Genomic DNA, 20762 nt, shown 5'->3' with positions numbered 1-20762 from the left:
GGAGAGTGAAGGACAGATGGGCAGAACAGCAAACTCCTTGGAGAGAGTTTGAAAGCATGTTAGAAACGTGGCTGCTGAATTGCTCTGGTGGAAATGCTCGGTCTGGTACCATCTTTTGGAGCCACAGGTGCAGGAGGAAACCTCTGTTTTTCTCTGGTGGAAGCACAACGTTCTGGGTGTCACCATTCTGTTATGTGTCACCAGGGAGCACTGCCTGGAGGTTCTGGAGGTTGCAAGGACTGGAGAGCTGAGGCAGTGGCTTTCAGACCTGGAAGGAACCTTGGAGCCCACTTAGCTCAATCTATCTCTTAACAAGTGAGGGGATAGCGAAGCTGGGTCCATCACACAACACTGGTTGCTATGTTTCTTCGAACTCAGGTTCACCATATCACATGGTTCCTCATGTACCCCACCACCCCTTGATACTTTAGCCAAACTGTAGGGACAGTGCCTCCGCCAACCTCCAAATACCCTCACTTTGTGTCTCAGGTTTCCTTTGATCAGAAAGAAACTGACTCTAGAAGGAACAAAACAGGTCTGCTGCTAGTGGGATCTGAAAGCCAGTGGATATGAAAAATGAAAAGGGCTCAGAGGATCCTAAAATAAAGCAGACTGGGGGCCAGGGATTTAGCTCAGTGGTTCCACTGCCTGCCTCACAAGTGCAAGGTCCCGAGTTGGATCCCTGGTACAAAAAAAAAAAAAAAACCTAGCTAAAATAAAGCAGACAGGAGCCTTTGGGGGTCTTTATTGCAAACCATTAAAGTGATATTTTATGAGTGTTTAAGACAGAGGGCAGAGAGGCCGTGAGCCACACCATGGATTTAGAGGCCCGTGCTGGAGAGGAGATGGCGCTTGCAGGGAAAAGGAGCTCCATCATTGCTGCTCCTTAAGCATGGACTCTTAGCCCCGAGGAAAGAAGGGAGCAGAAAGGGCCATGGAGCAACTGCTATAAATTCAGAATCTGCTCCCACTGAGCACATTGCCTTCCTGTAGCGGGCCTTGGCTCGGATTCACTGCGTCTGACAGAACCTTCCTCTGGCCCAGGCTTCCTGCCAGCTCAGGGTGCCCAAGTCATTGTCATTATCATCCATCACAGACTTCCTTTTGCCTGCCAGACTTTTCCCAACTTGCAGCTTAAAAACACCAGCAGGAGGAAGAGCAAGGAAGTTCTTGTTAAGGTAAATCCATGGCAAAAGTGGCTTGAGGACTGGCTGTTTCCCAGGGCTGGCAGGTGTGTGGAGGGCTCCTTAGATTCTTTGTCCACAGGCTTCCCGCATGGGGAGGGCTGATGCAGGAGCCACAGTCTGGGCTTTGAAAATGAGTCTGGGCTTCTAAGAACCAGTGGGCATGGTCACTGGGAAGTCAGAGCCTAGCGGAACATGAGGACAGGGGAAGCCGTGGAAGGCTGCTCGCAAGAGAAGGGAGCACTGCTGTTGGAAGCAGCAGCACGAAGAGCTGAGGCTCTGCTCTAGGGGCTCCAGTGTGCCTGGGGTGCAGGAGTTGACCCCTCTGTAGTCTGGGTTTCTATTTGGGCAAAGCAAAGTCCCAGGCAGTTTCCTGTGCACATTTCCACATGGCCTGCATGAGGCGGGTGAAACCCATGTCTTTGGGCTTCTCCAGGCCTCTCATCAGCCGCTGCTTCATAATAGAGACGAATTCCTTATTGCTCAGTTCCCCATTGCCTACAGGAAGAGACAAGCACAACAGTGTAAGTGGAAGCTTTCAAGCATAGCTAGCAAGAAAATGCCACCATCGACATCGACACCGCGTAGCCCAGCACACTCTCAGAGCCAAACTCGGCTCTCTAGGCTCAGGATAAATGAGTCTGCTTGATGTCTCCACCCGCAGCTCAGTGACAGTTCATTGTGGTGTGACAAAAGCTGAATGAGAGTTTCATGTATGCCAGGGCCTGTGCCAGGTTTTGAGAATACAGAAGTAAAGAAGCTTCGTATTTTGTCCCTTGAAATACTCCTGGGGTGTGGGAGAGATGAATTATGTCCACAGTGGAGTAAAGGGCTAGAAGGGGGCTAGCAGAGGATGCTGTGGAGCACAGGGCAAACAGTGCGGCTGCTCAGGACTACAAGTAACAAGGTCCTGCTGGACACAGAGGTGAGGATGCAAGTGAACTCAAGGTCCCCAGTCTGGGTCCCTGGCTGTGCCTCTGTGTATGCCACGTTCCCACCTGGAGCACTTCTTCCATCTCACTCCTCTCTACTTGGCCAATTCCTGCCCACTCTTTGCAATTCAGCTCTGGAGACACTTCCGGTAAACCTCCGTTGACCCGTGCTTGCACTGCCCCGCCTGGGTTACATCTTCCTCTATCTCGACTCTCAGTATCTGGCAGAGGGTTTAGCATCTGCTATATTCTACAGAGACATATCAGTACTATGTACTTTCTGGAGACATTACTAAGGAGAAAGTTGGGTGTAATATTTTTGTTTCCATTTTTTTCTAAGAAAATTTACATTTATTTGGGGCCACTTAGGATTGCAATTGGTGAAAATACACATGAAGCAATCTTGAAAATGTGCTCCCTGTTTAAGATCCTTTCGGTCATAGATTAATTTAGGCCTATAGGCAAACTGGAATTACAAGAAGAGTAGAGTGCTTGCCTAGCATGCACAAGGGCTTCGGTTCAATCCCCAGCACCCCAAAACACAACAAAATAAACAAAAAGCCCCACATATAAGAAATGGAAAATGCAAACCAGGACCTGGGGTTGTATTTCTCAGTCTCAGGAGCTACTGAGCAGCATGGGCCTCGCATACTGATGCTGGTCACAAAAGCTAAAAGGGCAGCGAGGCTCAGGACTCCCTCTCGACTCTGGAGGACCCACTCACCGTCACAGTCAAAGAGTGCAAACACCACATCACACACGTGGTCTGACAGCTCCACTTTGGCCACGGTCCTGGCCACCTGCTGCATGGTCACTGGAATATGAGAAATACTCAGTTAGCTGTGCAGAGGGCCTTCCATCAGGATTTTCTGAATGTGGGCACAAACCACTCAGCCAGAAGTTTCCAACTGTGTTTAAGTCATGTTAAGGAAAACAAGAATTTGGTTTTTTATTCACAACCCCCTTTTCCTTTTCACCTCAGGTTCCATTCTTTTCTATTGCCTAGGAGGCTCATGCAGTTGATTAAGAATGCTTGGTAGTGGGGCCGGGGATTTAGCTCAGTTGTCCCGGTGTCTGCCTCACAAGCACAAGGTTCTGAGTTCGATCCCTGATTACCGACCCCCCCCGCAAAGAATGTTTGGTAGTAAATTAATAGAAACAGAAAGTAGAGGGCCAGGATTTAGCTCAGTGGTGCTGCCGTCTGCCGCACAAGGTCCCGAGTTTGATCCCTGGTACCAAAAAAAAAAAAAAAAAAGAAAAAAGAAAGAAACAGAAAGTAGAGGAGGAGCTCAAGGGTTTGGGGAACTAGTGCTTAATAGGGACAGATTTTCTGTTTGGGCTAACAAAAATGTTTTGGAAATGTTCTACAACATTGTGAATGTGATTAATGCCATTGACTTGTACATTAAAAAAATACAGATATACCTAAGAATCAATCTAATGAAGAAAGTAAAAGACCTCTACATTGAAAACTAAAGTACTCTGAAAAAGGAGATCGAAGAGGATATCAGAAAATGGAAAGGTATCCCTTGTTCTTGGGTAGGAAGAACCAATATAGAGAAAATGGCCATACATCCAAAATTGTTATACAGATTTAATGCAACCCCCATCAAAATTCCAATAGCATATCTCACAGAATTAGAAAAAACAATCCTAAAATTCATTTGGAACCAGAAGAGACCTAGAATAGCAAAAGCAATTTTGGGCAACAAAGGCAAGGCAGGGAGCATCACAATCCCTGACTTGAAATTATACTACAAAGCTACTGTGATAAAAACAGCATGTCACTGACCAAAAAACAAACCTGAGGATCAATGGAACAAATTAGAAGACGCAGAAACAACTCCAGACATACTCAGCCACCTTATCTTTGACAAAGGAGTCAAACACCTTCACTGGAAGAAAGACAGCCTCTTTAATAAATGGTGCTGGAAAAACTGGGTTTCCACTTGTCAAAGCTTAAAACTAGACCCATATCTTTCATCCAGCACTAAACTAAAATTAAAATGGATCAAATATCTAAATATTAAAACAGGAACACTAACTCTGCTGGAAGACAGAATAAGTAGAACTCTCAAAGACATTGATGTAGGCAGACTTTATGAACAAAAACCCCGATTGCACAGGAAATATCACAAAGAATCAACAACTGGGATCTCATTAAAAGACGTCTGCACAGCAAAGGAAACCACCAATAGAGTGAAGAGACAACCCACAGTGTGGAAAAAAATTTTTGCCAGCTGTTCTTCAAAGGAGTACTATCTGGAATATATAAAGAATTTAAAAAAAATCAGACCCTCCCCCAAACTCAAAGACCCAATCCAAACATGGGCATCTGAAGTGAACAGACACTTCTCAGATGAAGAAGTAGAAATGGCAAATAAATATATGAAAAAATGTTCAACATCACTAGTCATTTGAGAGATGCAAATTAAAACAATGCTGAGATTCCATCTCATTCCAGAAAGAATGGCTGTAATCAAGAAATCAACTAATAACAAATGCTGGTGGGGCCGTGGGGAAAAAGGAACCCTTCTCCAATGTTGGTGGGAGTGTAGGCTGGTGCAACCACTGTGCAAATCAGTGTGGAGATTTCTAAAAACACTGGAACTAGAGGCTCCATTTGACCCAGCTATTCCCCTTCTTGGTATCTTCCCAAAAGAATGAAAAACATCACAGCACAGCAATATACACACACTCATTTTTTTTTTTTTTGGTACTGGGGATTGAACTCAGGACCTTGCACTTTCGATACAGGCGCTGGAACCACTGAGCTAAATCCCCAGCCCTACATACTCATTTTATAGCAGCATAGTTTCTAATAGCTAAATCTTGAAAACACCCCAAATGCTCATCAATTGATGAATGGATAAAGAAGATGTGTTTTTTCTTTGGTACTGGGGATCGAACTCAGTCCTCGCGCTTGCACAGCAGGCGGCGAAACCACTGAGCTAAATCCCTGGCCTGATGTGGTTTTTTATACAATGGAGTACTACTCTGACATAAAGGATAAGCTTGAGACATTTATAACTAAATGGATGCACCTTGAGACCATACTCTTGAATGAAATAAATTGGACACACATGTTTAAATACTGCATTCTTTCTCTGGTGTGAGAAAAAGGAAGTGGAAATAAGGACCAAAATGTATAGCAGACATTGGAAAATGGAAAAAAATGTTCAAATGAGAAGGGGAACAAGGGTGGGGGGAGGGGTAAAGGAAAGAAGGGACAAGAAAAAAAGAATAGAAGAAGTAAATGGAAACAAAGCTTTTGTAAATAAGGAGAGGAAGAGGGGTCGATGGGGGAGGATAGGAAAAAAGGAGCAAGATCTATCATGTACAGGTACAAATTCCCTATGATGAATGCTATCTTTATGTATATCTATAATGTACCAATAAATGTTTGGCTTTAAAAAAAGAACAAATTTCTCAGTTATAAGGAATATATATATTAGAGACAGGGTCTCACTGTGTAATCCAAGCTGTCTTTGAACTCACTGTATAGCCTAGACTGGCCTCAAACTTGGAGGGATCCTCCTGTCTCAGCCTCCCAAATGCTGGGATTAAAGGCATGCACCAACCTGCCTGGTTTTTATCAATTTCTTTTTTTTTTAAAAAGTGAACATCCATGTAAGTGGCAACTTTCCTAATAAATTATTATCAGAAGAGTTCCTTAAAAAAAAACCCACTGATATTGCTATAGTCTCCTTGGCATTTCCATCCTACTGGAAATAATGTGATAGAAAAAGTCAAGGAAATAAGCAGGCAGCCAAAGGAAGGGGAAGTGGGAGCCAAGGAGGCTCACTCGCAGTGTGTGCCCGAGAAGACTTCCCATCTCACTTCGTGGCAGATAGCTGAGCGCCTGCGCAGGGAGCCCCAAGTCCACTAGGTCCCGTCTTCCTCCCTACTGTCTTCTTCCAGCTGTGCCCCTTGAGCAAAGCAGTGGTTCCTGTCTTTTTTTTGGTACTGGGGATCAAACTCGGGACCTTGTGCTTGCAAGGCAGAACCACTGAGCTAAATCCCTGGCCCCAGTGGTTCCTGTCTTACTAGATCAGTACAAAGTTTTTTGTTTTGTTTTGTTTTTGGTGGTACCAGGGACTGGATTCAGGGCCTTTGAACTGAGATACATCCCCAGCCACCACCCCCTTTTAAAAAAAATATCTTTCCTCTGTCTGTCTGTCCTCTTTCTCTCTTTGAGACAGGGTCTCACTAAGTCATTAAATTGCCCAGGCTGGGCTTGAACTTTTGATCTGCCTGCCTTAACCTCCCAGGATGTTGGGATTACTAGTATGTACCACCATGCCTGGCCAGTAAGCAGTTTCAAAAAATTTTGTTTTTGGCCTCAGTAGAAAATCTTTTCTCTTGCTATTCTCTCTGTGACATTTCCTGTTAAATACTAGCAGTCACATGAGAATTGGCTTCTCATGAAAGACAATCTGGGAAGGATGAGGCAATTTCCACTGTCTTCTCCCATCCTCCAACCTGGTCCAATGTTATTGCTAACAGACACACTTTGAGGGGAAGTGAAACATTCACTAAAAAAAAGGACTGATTGTTATTTATGAATCAATCAGCCATGAAGGGCTCTGCATAATCATCAGGTTATATTCTTCTAGAAGCAATGTAAACTTAAACTAAAACTGGTGTCAGCATGCCTTCTGTCCTCCTTTCATTCCTGTGATTTCTGTTCCTGTCACCAGCCTGTCTGGCCACTTTTTCTGCATCTGATCTCTCTTCACATTGGTCACCTTCACATATTCACTGCAGTACCCCCAAGGTCAGCACAGAAATACCAGAGCCATGTGGAGGAGCAAGGATGCAGCAGAAAAATCACCAGGGCCCAGGCTTGCCTCCACTGCCAACTTGCAGTGTGACCCTGATGGAGTTGCTTGATTTCTTAAGAGATGCCACATGCTTATAATCCTAGCTGCTTGGGAGACTAAGGCAGGAGAATTGCATTTTGGAGGCCAGCCTGGGCAACTTATTGAGCATCTGTCTCAAAACAAAAATATATACAAAAGGGAGGGGGGCTGCAGTTCAGTTCTCAGTAACACACACACACACACACACACACACACACACACACACGCACGCACCTCTGGCTTGAGGGGGATGAGGCTGTCGGGGGTTGGGGGTGGGAAGAGCCAGGTGCTTCTTCCTATAGCTCTGGGTTCATGCTGCCCTTCCTCCAGGATGTGAGTTAGGGTGAAGCAGGAATCAATACTCCTTGGAAGTAAAAGACTCAGTCAGAACAGACTGTGGAGGATTTTTACAAGATGTGAGATGAGTTCTGGGGCCTTGAATGACTACAGAGTTCTAAGGTGTGGAGATTTAGCCCTGTAGTCCCAGATACTTGATTTGGCCCAGGAAGAACTGATTCCTGCTAACTGAGCTGCCCAGAGAAGGAAACAGAAAGGTCAGTTTACAACTCAGAAGAGCACTCAGTGAAGACGGAGTGAGGGCAGAAGAAACTGCTTTCAAACCAATCACCTATGGATTTCCCTCTGCTGTCACAGAAGTGTGTCCTGAGAAGGGGATGGGAACCTGTTCCATGCCCAGTGGCTGCTTTTCTGTACATCACATCAATCTCATGGTTTAACTGTGATAACTGACCATCGTCTATCTTTTTTCTTTCCAAACACTTCCTCCATTTTCCCGGGGCAGGATTGCCCTGGTTTTCTGAGTCTCAGCCTCCCCTCATGAAGATGGTGCTCTTTCCTCTAAATAAACCATTAAATAATACTCAGTGATGTCAGTGAGAGCTCTTGACAATTTTTAGTGAGCAGCTCATTAAACTGATATTAAGTGGTTGTAGAATAGGAACCTCTGGAGACTATCTCTAGGGCCAGGGATTTAGCTCAGTGGTTTCGCTGGCTGCTCCGAAAGCGCAAGGACCTGAGTTTGATCCCTGGTACCAAAAAACAAAAATAAAAACAAATGCTGGGCCAGGGATTTAGCTCAGTGGTTTCGCTGCCTGCTACGCAAGCGCGTAAGGACCCGAGTTCGATCCCCAGTACCAAAAACAAAACAAAACAAAAAAAACAAATGCTATCTCTTCACAGAACAGCTATAGATTATGTTGTCTCATGTGGAGAGGGCGCTGGTGTCCTTTGGATGACAGAGGGAAAACCAAGGCTGCTAAGTCATTGTGACTCAAATCATTGGGATGACAACAGTCAGGGAACAGTCTAGCTGGGGTGGCCCACCACAGTCCGGGATCCTCAGACGGGCCTCCAGGGCATGAATCATAGCAGGAGGAAACTAACTAGCTGGTGAGCTGTCAAACCCAGAGCTCTTGGGATAAGGGCGATGACAGCAGATCACATGGTAAGTGCTTGACAGCTGGTCCTGAGAGTTGGCTCATTCAAATTGCTTCCAACATCTCTGAATCACAAAGCCATAATTAATCACAGCAAGCAGAATAGTTCCCCTCAGGTCCCAACTTTCCTATGTGGATCAGCTATTGGCACTGGAATTTTGGCCTTCCCTATTGAGGACTGTGATATTGTGAAATATGCATTTGGTCTTCTGTTTCTTGGCATAAAATTCCTAAAATCCTGGACTCCCCGAAGTGAGCTGTCTTTTTGTATGCTAATGAGATGACTGGTGGCTGGAGCTAGTCACACGAGAAACCAAGGCATGATTTTTAGAAGGCTGGGACTTTCCGGGTCTACCCTCCAGCCCGAAAGTTGACCACAAATGGCCAAAGTTTCAATGAAAGGTCCATAAAAACCCAAAGCGTAGGGTTCAGAGAATTTCCAGCCTACTGAACACGGGTGGTGAACTCATAAAGGGCATGGAAGCCCTGCGCTCCTTCTTCCAAACTGCCCTGTGCATCCTGACATATCCTTTACAATAAGCCAGTGAACAGAAATGCTTCCCGGAGTCCTGTAAACAGCTCTCACAAACTGACCCAACTCAAAGGGCTAGTCTCGGGAACCTGCATTTACAGGGCCACCAGAAGACAGGTAAAACTGCCTGGGGCTTGTTACTGGCATCGGATGGGGGAGGTCTTGGACAAGTGAGCCTTGTGGGTCTGACACTGTCTCCAGGTAGATAACATCCAATAAATTGAATTACAGGATACCCAGCTCCTGTCTGCTGTAGAACTGAACGCTTGCTTGCTAGTGGGGAGAAATCTACACAGGTCACAGAAATCTTCGGTTTAAATTCAAGCTTTTTCCCCCCAGTACCGGAGATTGAATAATCTTCTGTTTATTATTGTACTGTGAGAGCAGAGGAAAAACTGTTTTATCTCAGAATGCTGCTGATTGGTGGTTGGGATTCCAGTTTCTAATCTGTAAAATGTGCACATAGAGCATGAAGGAACCATGAAAATGAGAAAGCTTGGGTTTCCAGAGACTCTTTTCTTTTTTGCTTCCCTTCCCTCCCCTCTCTTCCCCTTCCTTCCTTCCTTCCTTCCTTCCTCCCTTGCTTCCTTTTCTCTTCCCTTCTTCCCCCCACCCCCCTCTCTCCAGGGTCTTGATATGTAGTTCAGGCTGGGCTTGAATTCACTGTGTAAGTCACACAATCATACATTTGGAACTATGGAGGTGGTGTGTGGCTCAGTGGTAGAATTCACTGTGTAGCCCAGGCTGGCCTCAAACAAGATGATCCTCCTGCCTCAGCCTCCCAAGTGCTGGGATTACAGGCAAGTGCCACCACACTCAGCTTATGTATTCCTTTTGCACCAATCTGCTCAGGTCCCTGGATAAGATTGGGTGATTTCTACTAGAGTGGGATGAGAAGGAATTTGTAGAAGCAGGCTCAGCAGGCACTGGAAAAATCTGGTACCATCTGGCTTTTTGAATAGCTCAGGCAGAATATGAGTTGTGCCAGGTCCCCAGTTTTCTCTCTGGCATGGTCCACGACTGGACAATTCAACAGCAGAAAGAAACACATCCTGGGTTTGTATGATATAATATCAGAAGCTACACTGAATAAAACAAGTCACCATGACAGTTGAGCAGGAGAGTTCAGAAGTGATTAGGGCCCAAATGTCCACTTGGAATCAGAGAACCTTAGAACTAGAAGTGACTGTAGAGGACATGTGAAATCTATAGAAGTTAAATAACTTGCCCAGGGTCACAAAGCTAGCGGGTAATGAGCTGATCTGGTGTGGAGCTCAATATTCTTTCCCTATATACATTAGGTCCACTTGATCCTTTATGTGGATGATACCAATTCTTCCATGAGTCTGTCACCCTGAAGAGAAACAGTTCAGATGAAAGAAAAGCCAAATTGGGGAACACTTCAGTGCTTTTGTTCAGGGATAAATAACTGAATAGCTGGGAGCTGTGAGGGGCCAGCTTTATAAACTGACCACAGGGCCCACTGTTCTATGTAGTGGGAGACACCGCATTAGAACTCATACTGACAATTACAGGGACAACTTAAAAAGTGTACTAAACAGCAACTGAAGAGAAGCACATGTAACAAAGGTAGCCCTGGGAGCTGTTCTCCACAGCTGCCTCTGATTCGCAGACACAGCTTTCACCAGTGTGACCCAGATAGACGCTGCCTGTCTCTTCCTAACGTGAAGGTGTTGGAAAGGTGATCTGACAAATTGGGCTGCCAATCTTTAGCTGTGTGGCCATGTGATTATTTCTGCCTTACTGGACTGCAGTGGAAAAAAAAATCAAAAGCTGGCTTATGAATGCCAAGGTTAAGTTAGGGGAGACATTGTGCTTCTGCCCTGGAAAGGCTTGTGATACAAATGTCTTAGCTTCTATGCAGCTTTGAGTGGACCAAGGGGAGGATTCTTCCTTGACAAATATTTGTCTTTTCTCTTGTATCTTCTCCAAAGACCCCTGGCAGATACAGTATAACACACACATTTTAACCTGGCAAATACAGTATAACATACACAATATAATCTGAAAGGATAGCATTTAGGAGAACTGGAAATTTAAGGAGCCAAGAGCAATGCAGTACTGTATAGTAGTGGACCCTTGAGTTATGAACTCAATTCGTTCTCGAGGGCTGGTTGTAACTCAAGTTGGTCAGTTGAAGGCTCAGGGTCCTCTACACAGCCTTCAAAGTCTCTCTCCTGTATACAGGCAGATCTCAGTGTCCTTAGAGAGACATTGGCCCAGATTTCTCAACTCCACACAGGAAGGATGTTGTAATGTTCCTTCCAGAGCTCTTTAAGGGTTAAATCTGTATCTGAGGCCATCTGGAAGCACAAGTGGCTGGCATTCGGGTCATAAATCAAGACTGGTTATAAGTTATAACTAAAATTCTGGTCATATCCCAAATTGTTTGTATGTCAGGCCGATTGTAACTCAGGGGTCCACTGTAATGAAAATGGTAACAACTCCTTGTTCTGCTTGGCGCTTTTCGGTCCAGGGAGCCTGCCTGTCTGGGCTGACACCTGCAGTCCCGGTCCCTAACTTAGGGTATACACCATAAGAAAGAAAATTTGCAGTCAGGTTTCCTGAATCAGAGCACTGTTATTCTAGATGACTGCTTCAATAGGATTTAGTAGTAACATTTATTGCCATCTTCCACTATTGTATCTAGCTTCATTAAAAATCCTCATCACATCTTTTCCACAGAGGTAAGTATTTCCTCCTGCAGTCTCGCTATGATGCCCAGGCTGGTCTCAAACTCCTGGGCTCAAGTGGTCCTCCTGCCTCAGCTTCTCAGTTGCCACCACATCCAGCTTTGCGTAATCATTTCTCAAGAACTATTAGGCACTCAGTGGTTTCAGTTGCTACACGCAGAGGGTAACCCCAATTTAGCAGGGGACCCTCTAATACCATTAAGATTGAGAAATACATGGGAGAAATATCTGATAGAAATACATACAATGGGTTGCAATGGAATAGTATATATTAGTAGGAGAATTCTTTTTTTTGGTACCGGGGATCGAACTTGGGTCCTTGTGCAGGAGGAGGCGAAACCACTGAGCTAAATCCCCGGGCCCCTAGTAGGAGAATTCTTTTGGGTCAGAATTCTGAAAGAGGAAAGAGGTTGTTTTATTTACTTATTTATTTATTTGGTACCTGGGATTGAACTTGGGATCTTGCACTTGAGAGGCAGGCGCCGGAACCACTGAGCTAAATCCCTGGCCCGAAAGAAGTAGTTTTAGATCTGTGTTTGTATGGTAGTGGGTGACGCGGAGCTGGGTGGAGTCAGTTTGAATACAGTGTGGAAAGCAGGAAGGCTGCTAATGCCCGACTGACAGTGGAAACAGAAGGTGCCAGGGAACAATGCATCAGGAGAGCTTGCACAGGTGCCAGCTGAGGCTCCTTGCAAGGAACCTTTATCCCAAGCCAGCTCTCATCTGGAGACTAATATGTCATATTTTTTTTTTTTGGTACGAGGGATCGAACTCAGGACCTTGCAATTTTGAGGCAGGCAGCAGAACCACTGAGCTAAATCCCTGGCTGTCGCATGTTTTTTCTGAGACAGGGTCCCCCTGTGTTGCCCAGGTTGGCCTCGAAGTCCTGGGTTCAAGTGATCCTCCCAGCATAACCTCTTGAGCAGCTGACTCAGGTGCCAGGCTTTTCAATTTACTGTCTCAACTTGCTTTCCCCTTTCCTACTCTTTGGATATTCATTCTCTTCACTTTTAGAGAATTATTTTTGGTGCTGGGGGTTGATTCTAGGGCCTCACACATGCTCTACCACTAAACTATACCCTTAGAAAAATTACCTTTTATTTTTCTGGTACAGGGGATAGAACTCAGGACCTTGCACTTGCAAGGCAGATGCAGTGCCACTGAGCTAAATCCCTGGCCCAGAAAAATTACTTTTGATTAGATAATACAGTGACCTGTTTCAAAATTCAAACAGTTTAAACGGTAAAAGTCTACCTTCTCAACATTATCATCTAGTTGCCCAGCGGCAATCAATATTGTGAGTTTCTGCAGAAATACCTTGTGGATAGAAAATCAAGTATGAAGTGTATGAAAGTATTTTTTGTAGTACTGGGGATGGAACCCAGAGCCTTGAGCATGCTAGGCAACCACCATATCACTGAGCTACATACATACCCAGCTCTTAAAATTTTGAGACATGGTCTTGCTAAATTGCCTACCTAGGCTGGCCTAGAACTTGAAGTCCTTCTGCCACAGCCTCCTGAGTAGCTGGGATTATGGGTGTGTGCCACCATGACCAGTTTAAAATCATGTACTTATTTTTCACTTCTTTGTTTTCCCACAAGAATGGTGGTACAGCAATATAATGCCTTGCTTTACTCAGTACCATGTCTGAGAAAGAATTCCATCCCAGCACACAAACAGTCTCCTTTAATAGCTGCAGAGTGAGTATTCATTCCACTGAGTGGACATATCAGGATCCATTTAACCAGTTTTTCTTTTGTTCTAACCTCAGTCTGAGGAGAAGGTCCTTTCTGTCCTCCTTATAAAATTGCTTACTTGGTAGTCTGATGGCTATACTGAGAGCAACTGATACATTTAAACTCAATTTGTTGTAATTACACAAAGGACTAGATACTGTTCACCTTTACAGGTGTCTTATTAGCACTCAAGAGTGTGCCTATAATAAATACTAATCTCCATACTTTCCTGGTATTGGTGTCACTTTTTTTTTGTCATGCTGAGGATTGAACACAGGGATGCTTTACCACTGAGCTACATCCACAGCCCTTTTTATCTTTCAAATTTTGAGATAAGATTTTGTCACATTGCCCAGGGTGGGCTTGAACTTTTGATCTTCCTGCTTCAGTCTCCCTAGATGCCAGAATTACAGGTGTGTGCGACTGTGCCTGGCTATATTGGTGTAATTTTTGTCACCATATTTTGGAGTCTTTTCTCTCAGGGGGATGTAATTTTGGCTGATTTTGTCCTTACTTGTCTATTTATTTGGAGGTTTCTGGCACTTTTTCCTACCCTCCTCTGTTTCCCAGGGTAATCATGAATCCTTAAAACCGCTTTCCTCCTCCTTGGGCGCTTATATAATTTTACTAAATCATAATATATTCAAAGTGATGTAGTTAAGCCAGAATCAATCTTCAGAATGCTAAGTGACTTTAAACTTAGGGAAATAAACCAGGTCTTTGCACAGAAAATGCCTCAAAAGGAAACATTTATTTCAGATTTTGAGCTTCCTTGCCTACATCCTGAATAATTTTACCTTAAAAATTGATGACTTTGTCTTAAACGAATCCTGGCCAACAATCCTCTTCACATATAAATGTTTTTACAAAATGCAGTGATGAACTGAAGTGCAGGGGTTTGCCTCCCACAAAGTTTTAAAATAATCGATAAAACAGAAGCTTTTTTTCCTTCCGAACCTTGTGCCCACACACTTCTGTGATGCTCCTACATCCTGCCTTCATGCCTTCTTGGCTGTCTCAGGCAGCCCTGCTCTCAATGTCCTTCTGTTTTTGCTGTCACAGAATAGCTCTAATTCCCTCCATAATACTACAGCTCCTACTAGCAGCAGTGGCTGCCATATACTAAAGAGAATAGAAGTGTAGAAGTCACTGCACCTGAATTTCTGGTCTGTTTTGTGTCATTCCATCTGTGACTTGAGCAAGTCAGATTCCTTCATGTAGCTTAAAAAACAATGAAGAATTTAAATACAATGATTGATTTTCTTTCCAATTTTTTTTTTGAGACAAGGTCTTGCTATGTAGCCCAGGGTGGCCTCAAACTTGTGGTGTGCTCTTGCCTCAGCCTGCCAAGTGCTGGGATTACAGGTGTATGCCACCAAGGTCAGTCTCTCTCTCTCTTTCTTCTTTCCTTCCTTGTACTTAGTATTAAACCTATGGGCTTGCAAGTACTAGGCAAGTGTTCTACCACTGACCTACATCATGACCCTATTTTACATTTTGTTTTGAATCTGGGTCTTACTCAGTTGTCCAGGCTGGCCTTGAATTTCTGATCCTCCTGCCTCAGCTTCCTGGGTGCTGGGATTTCAGGTGTGTACCACCGTACCTGGCTTAAACAAAATGATTTCTAAATTCTCTTGCAGCCTTAAAATTTTTATGGCAGCCAGGTTGTTGTTTGTGTTTTTTTTGGTATCAGGGATTGAACTCAGGACCTTGCACTTGAGAGGCAGGCAGTGGCACCACTAAGCTAAATCCCCGGCCTTGAACTCACTATCTAGTCCGGACTGGCCCTCAAACTTGTGGTGATCCTCCTGTCTCAGCTTCCCAAGCGGTGGGATTATATGGTGATGCACCACCACACCAGGCCTTAAAATAGTATAATGCCTTAAATCAGCTAAAATGGCCATATCTTCAGGGAATAAAAAAATAAAAGTAAAGGTGGGGATTTCTGGAATTAGGGCTGGTGTAGTAGGCATTCTGAGGTGGCCCTGACACTCCCACCCTTCCATCCACACATCCTGTGTAATGCCCTCTTCTCGGGTGTAGGCAGGATCTGTGACCCTGATAAATGATCCCTCCTGAGACAAGGTTACTCTATGTGGAGAAGGGGATGGGACAGTCACTCCCATGATTATGTTACTGAGCACCCATCTTCTCAGACTGGGGAGACAATGCTCCTGCTGGCTTTGAAGAGCTCAGCTGCCATCTGGGATAGGCCATGTGGCAAGGACCTGCAGGGGGCTGTGGAGAGTCACAGCTGAAAGGTAAAGGGGACCCCAGTTCTACAACAGAAAGGAACTAAGTTCTGCCAACAGCTTCAGTGAGCATGAAGAGGACCCCGAATGTCAGATGAAAATGCACCCATGCCAACACCTTGACTTCAGCCTTGGTAAGACACAAGGAATCCAGCTATGCTGCATCAGGCTGGACTTTGAGAATGGTGAGATCATAAATACAAAAGAGCTGCTTCAAGCTGCTAAAGTTGTGGTCACTTGTTATGCAGCAATAGGAAGCTATGGAGCTGGCCCGTGAGGAAAGTGTTTACCACTGAGAATGTGCTTTTGGAGTTCCTCAAATCATACTTTTTATGTAGCTGCTCTCATTTTTTAGGTGCATTTTATACTCTTCTGCAACTAAGTACTAAACCACACAAATTAGATCTTACAGAGGCATTAGCCAAAGTTTAATTAAGTTTCAAATTTCCTAACAAGAATGTAAATTAAAACTGCTACTTTTCTTCTGGGAATTCAATGGTTTTTGCTCTGACTTCAAATGTATCTGATAATTGTAAGTTAGTTTAGGCCAGGGATTTAGCTCAGTGGTTTCGCTGCCTGCTGTGCAAGTGCAAGGACCGAGTTCGATCCCTGGTTCCAAAAAGAAAAAAAAGTTCATTTTCACATAGATTTGGATACAACTTTAGGCCATAACAAGTCAACTAGAATATTATTATACTCAGTAAAAAAGCTGATTTAGTTATAGTCACAGAATTTCAAATCTGGAAGAACCCCTGGAGATACTTAATAAAAATCCAATCTGAGGTTCAGAGAAGTATCGATCAAACTGCCAAAGGAAGTCAATGACATGCGACAGTGCTATAGTCTTAGCATTCTTTCTCACCCTATTCTTGGTGTGGTTTTTTTTTTCTGCTACTGGGGCTCAAAACTAGGTGCGCTCTACCACTGAGCTACATCCCAGCCATTTTTACTTTTGCATTTTGAGACACAGTCTTGCTAAGTTGCCCAGGCTGGCCTCGAACCTACTATTTTCCTGCCTCAGCCTCTTGAGTAGCTGGAATTACAGGCATGGGCCTCTGTGATCAGCTTTCATCCTGAGCTTTTATTGGAGCATTTCACGGTCCCTTCCAGGATCTGACCATGTTTGAATTGTTTCACTCATGTGTTCTACATTAACTGAATATTTACTGCATGTAAAGAGTTGTCAGCTGGGCATTGTGGCGTGTATCTGTATTCCCAGCTACTTGGAAGGCTGAGGCAAGAGATCTTAAATTCAAGACAAGTCTGGGAAACACTACAAGACTGTCTCAAAATAACATAAAAAGGGCTAGGGATGTAGCTCAGCGGTAGAGCACTTGCCTAGCATGTACAAGGCCCTGGGTTCCATTCCCAGCATTTTGTGTGTGGGGTGAAGGTCTAGGCCAGTGATGGTGAATCTTTTAGAGCTTTCAATGATAATAAACAGCCACTTTCAACATGTGTACCCTTGATTCACCACCACTGGTCTAGGTTTTTTTTTTTTTGTACCAGGGATCGAACTCGGGTCTTTAGCTTGTGAGGCAGGTGGTGGAACCACTGAGCTAAATGCCTGGCCCTGGTCTAGGTTTGAGTAGGACACAAATATGTAGAAAGCATAGTTCATATCTACTGAATGGTGAAACTTAGAAGAAGCTAAAAGCATCAGTCCTCATTAATAAATACAAACTTTGGGTCTGGGGATTTAGCTCAGTGGTTCTGCCACCTGCCTTGCAAGCATAAGGTTCCCAGTTTCATCCCTGGTACCAAAAAAAAAAAATTACAAACTTAGAGCCAGGTGTGGTGGCATAGGCCTGTAATCCCAGCACTCAGGAGGCTGAGGCAGGAGGATCGCCATGAGTTCGAGGCCAGCCTGGGCTACATACATAGGGCTACATAGTGAGTTCAAGACCAGCCTGAACTACAGGAAAAAAAAATTACAAACTTAGAACTTCTACACTAATAAGAATCTTAAAAAATGACCGTAGATCCACCAGCTGCCTCGAAAGTGGAAGGTCCTGAGTTTGATCCCCATTACCAAAAAAAAAAAAAAAAAAAAATACCGTAGAGACTGCCTCCCCAGAGAACAGAAGTAGGCCTCATCTGGTCTTTTAGAATATTTTTTAAAAGTATTTTTGTTTATATAGTGTTGAGGATCAAACCCAAGGCCTCTGGTCTATATCCCCCAACCCTTTTTTAAAAATAATTTTTTGTCCAATTATCATATTGAGGTGGGTTGGTTTTGGTCTATTAACCCCTTAATAAGATAAGCAGGCAGGAGAAGGCACTTAGGGGCTGAAAACCAGGACAGGCACCTGGGTATGGTTATAATGTCCATCTAGCATATTCATATAGTATCTCTTAATTTTCACAGTGTCTCTGAAGTATTGTAATATCACCATTCTATAGATAAAAACATCTGAGGCTTTGTGAACTTAAGGGATTTGTTTGAGGTCACTAGTGAGTAGCAGGTCCTCAACCTCAGGTTTGAATGTAAAACCAAAATGTATGCTTACCATCATTTCTTACATATAACTACTGCTCAGTAAATGCTAGATATTAGAGCAGTATTGAAAAGTATAATAAGTCATTAACACACTGATGGGTGAATGTGATGAAGAACATCTGGATCATTAGAAGCTGAGAAGTCTGCCTTTGTGCCCAGGACTTGATGTTGAGAAGCTTCCAGCTTAGTATGCTGTCCTTTTTCGAGCTGTAGTTTCCTTTTTTTTTTTGGGTATCAGGGATGGAACTCAGGACCTTGCGCTTGCAAGGCGGGCACAGCGCCACTGAGCTAAATTCCTAGCCAAGTGGTTTCCTTTTAAGGGATACCAATTCTCCTGGCTACACGATTTTATTTAAGTGACTTTAGGCTTTTGTTTTGGTTTCCTTGGGAAAAGTGATAAAGTTAGAAAAGTGAAGGGCACTGATGGGTCTGCTAAGATGTTTCTACATGGGACATGAAGCTAGAGTGGATCACTCTGAGGCTCTGTCACTGTAAGGTAAGCACTACAGATGCCAGGTGGCGTTGAACTGGACAACGTGCTCCTTAACAGAACAGTCAACTGCATGGGGAAATGTCATATTTCATAATTAGGAGAATGATGCTAACTTCAAAACACCACAGTTTACCAAAAAGACTTTATTCTTTTTTTTTTTTTGGTACCGGGGATCGAACTTGGGACCTTGTGCTTGGCAGGCAGGCGGCAGAACTACTGAGTTAAATCCCCGGCAAAAAGACTTTATTCTTACCTAAGAATGGTCAACTCTTAGCCAAAGGCAACCAGAAGGAAAGAGTATTAGGGCCAGGGATTTAGCTCAGTGGTTCCACCGCCTGCCTTGCAAGTGCAAGGACCCAACTTTGATCCCCGGTACCAAAAGAAAAAAAAGGCTTGTTTTGGGCCAGGGATTTAGCTCAATGGTTCCGCCACCTGCCTCCCGAGCACAAGGACCGGAGTTTGATCCCCGGTGCCAAAAAAAAAAAAGGTCAGGGCAGGAAAGAGTATTAAGGCTGTTCCCCCAGCTACTGAGAAGCACAGTCTAAAATGGTGAACCTGCACTGCCTCCTGGACTGAGCTTCACAAAGATTTTTAATTTCCAACAGAATCTTAAACTATATTGACAGGCAACATACAGACTGTGGGATCAGGGAGTCCTGAGCTCGCATCCTGGCTGTACCCTGTTTCGCTGTTTAACTGTGAGCAAGCTGATCCCTTTGCTATTTCCTCATCCATAAAACAGGGCTAATTCCTCCTACCTTTTGGATTTTGAAGATTAGGAGAGATAATGTACATAAACACTTAGCACTGTGCCTCAGGGTCCTTGAAAAGGCAATGATACAGTATGCTTCCCGCTCAGGAGAGGTGTCAGCTGGGCTGTTCAAGATGACTGGTCAGAATAGATGAGTTTGGGGCCAGGGATTTAGCTCAGTGATTCCGCCGCTCCTGAGTTTAATCCCCGGTACCTGGGGAGGGGGGGATGAGTTTGTCATGTGTTAGAAACTGCTTACTCCATCATTTATTTCTGACTCCTCCAACAACCCAGTAGGGACCTAAATGTCAAGAGAGCAGGTCTTTAACCCTAAATTATTCAACTGAAAGGATGTGAAAGCCATAGCGTTCTCAGAGGTGATCCATGTGATCCAAGTCACCTCAGAGACAAAAGAAACTGAGAACTTTTGATAGCGAGACTGATACTTCTGAAAAAATCCTTGGGGTTGCAGAGGGCATCCTGTTTACTATTCTAGTGGCCCATCAGAAATGTATACATGAATGGCTTGAAGAATTAAGGGCAACCATGCTATGCATTACAACTTCCAATCTGAGTAGAATCTAAGGACACATGAATCGTAAAGGTCATGAACTATATTAGTGTCATTATTTTCCTGTATTATAGTTCCAAGTACAAGGGGACCACAACTGGACCCACAAGTTTACCAAGTCTGTAATATCCTGCGGTGCTTTTCATAGGGGCTTTACTGTACCTGGAAACTTTTAATTCTTCTTTCAGAACCTGCAATACTCTGAGATTTATAGGGCATAGCTCATTCTTGAGCTCTAGCTCAAGTAATTTTGAACTACTTCATCATAGGAAGTGTTCAATTTCCCATTACCTTCTTTAGCAGACTACTTAAATAATCCAGACAGCCCGTGAGAGGTCATAGATCTAATTTTATGCCCAGTGTGTGTACAATGAGCAAAAGAACTGGCTCCTTTTGAGTGCTAAACAGAAGAGCTGATCTATGGTGGAAACTAGTAATATTTCATGGAGAAAGGTTCTTTCTTCCATGGTCAGAATTCACCAAGGATACTTCATTCTCACCTGGACGGTCCTCATCATGTGGGGCATATAGAACTAAAGACACAGTCTTGTAGAAACTTCCAATTTTAGTAGCTGGATCATGCTCTGTTAGGGTAACTGCAGCTGCTACCTGCCTGGGTCTCTCAAACTGTTCAGAGGAACTTTAACTCTATAAGGCATTAAAAGATAGTTTGAAGCAGGGCCAGGGATTTAGCTCAGTGGTGCCACCACCTGCCTTGCAAGTGCAAAGTCCTGAGTTCGATCTCTGGTACCAAAAAAAAAAAGATAGTTTGAAG

At 44.1% G+C, this 20762-nt stretch overlaps 1 protein-coding gene across 10 annotated transcripts in view; it reads right to left on the bottom strand.

Annotated features, from left to right (window-relative positions):
- Positions 1–729: 729 nt before the first annotated feature.
- Positions 730–20762, bottom strand: part of Micu1 (mitochondrial calcium uptake 1) — a 202000-nt gene continuing 181967 nt past the window's right edge. For all 10 annotated transcript variants that reach the window (XM_087185432.1, XM_021259601.2, XM_087185434.1 and 7 more), the window contains 2 exons: positions 2841–2930; positions 730–1682 (listed from right to left, as the gene is read on the bottom strand). In XM_087185432.1, the coding sequence (XP_087041558.1) occupies positions 1525–1682; positions 2841–2930 (248 nt within the window). In that variant the 3' untranslated portion in view covers positions 730–1524. The remainder of the gene's footprint in view (positions 1683–2840; positions 2931–20762) is intronic.

This window comes from Heterocephalus glaber, unplaced genomic scaffold (assembly GCF_053883595.1).
Source record: "Heterocephalus glaber isolate CG9 unplaced genomic scaffold, H.glaber_assembly_v1.0 deba00001497, whole genome shotgun sequence".
NCBI classification, from domain to species: domain Eukaryota; kingdom Metazoa; phylum Chordata; class Mammalia; order Rodentia; family Bathyergidae; genus Heterocephalus; species Heterocephalus glaber.
The sequence above is the reverse complement of the archived record's forward strand: the minus strand, read 5'-3'. Positions and strand labels throughout refer to the sequence as shown.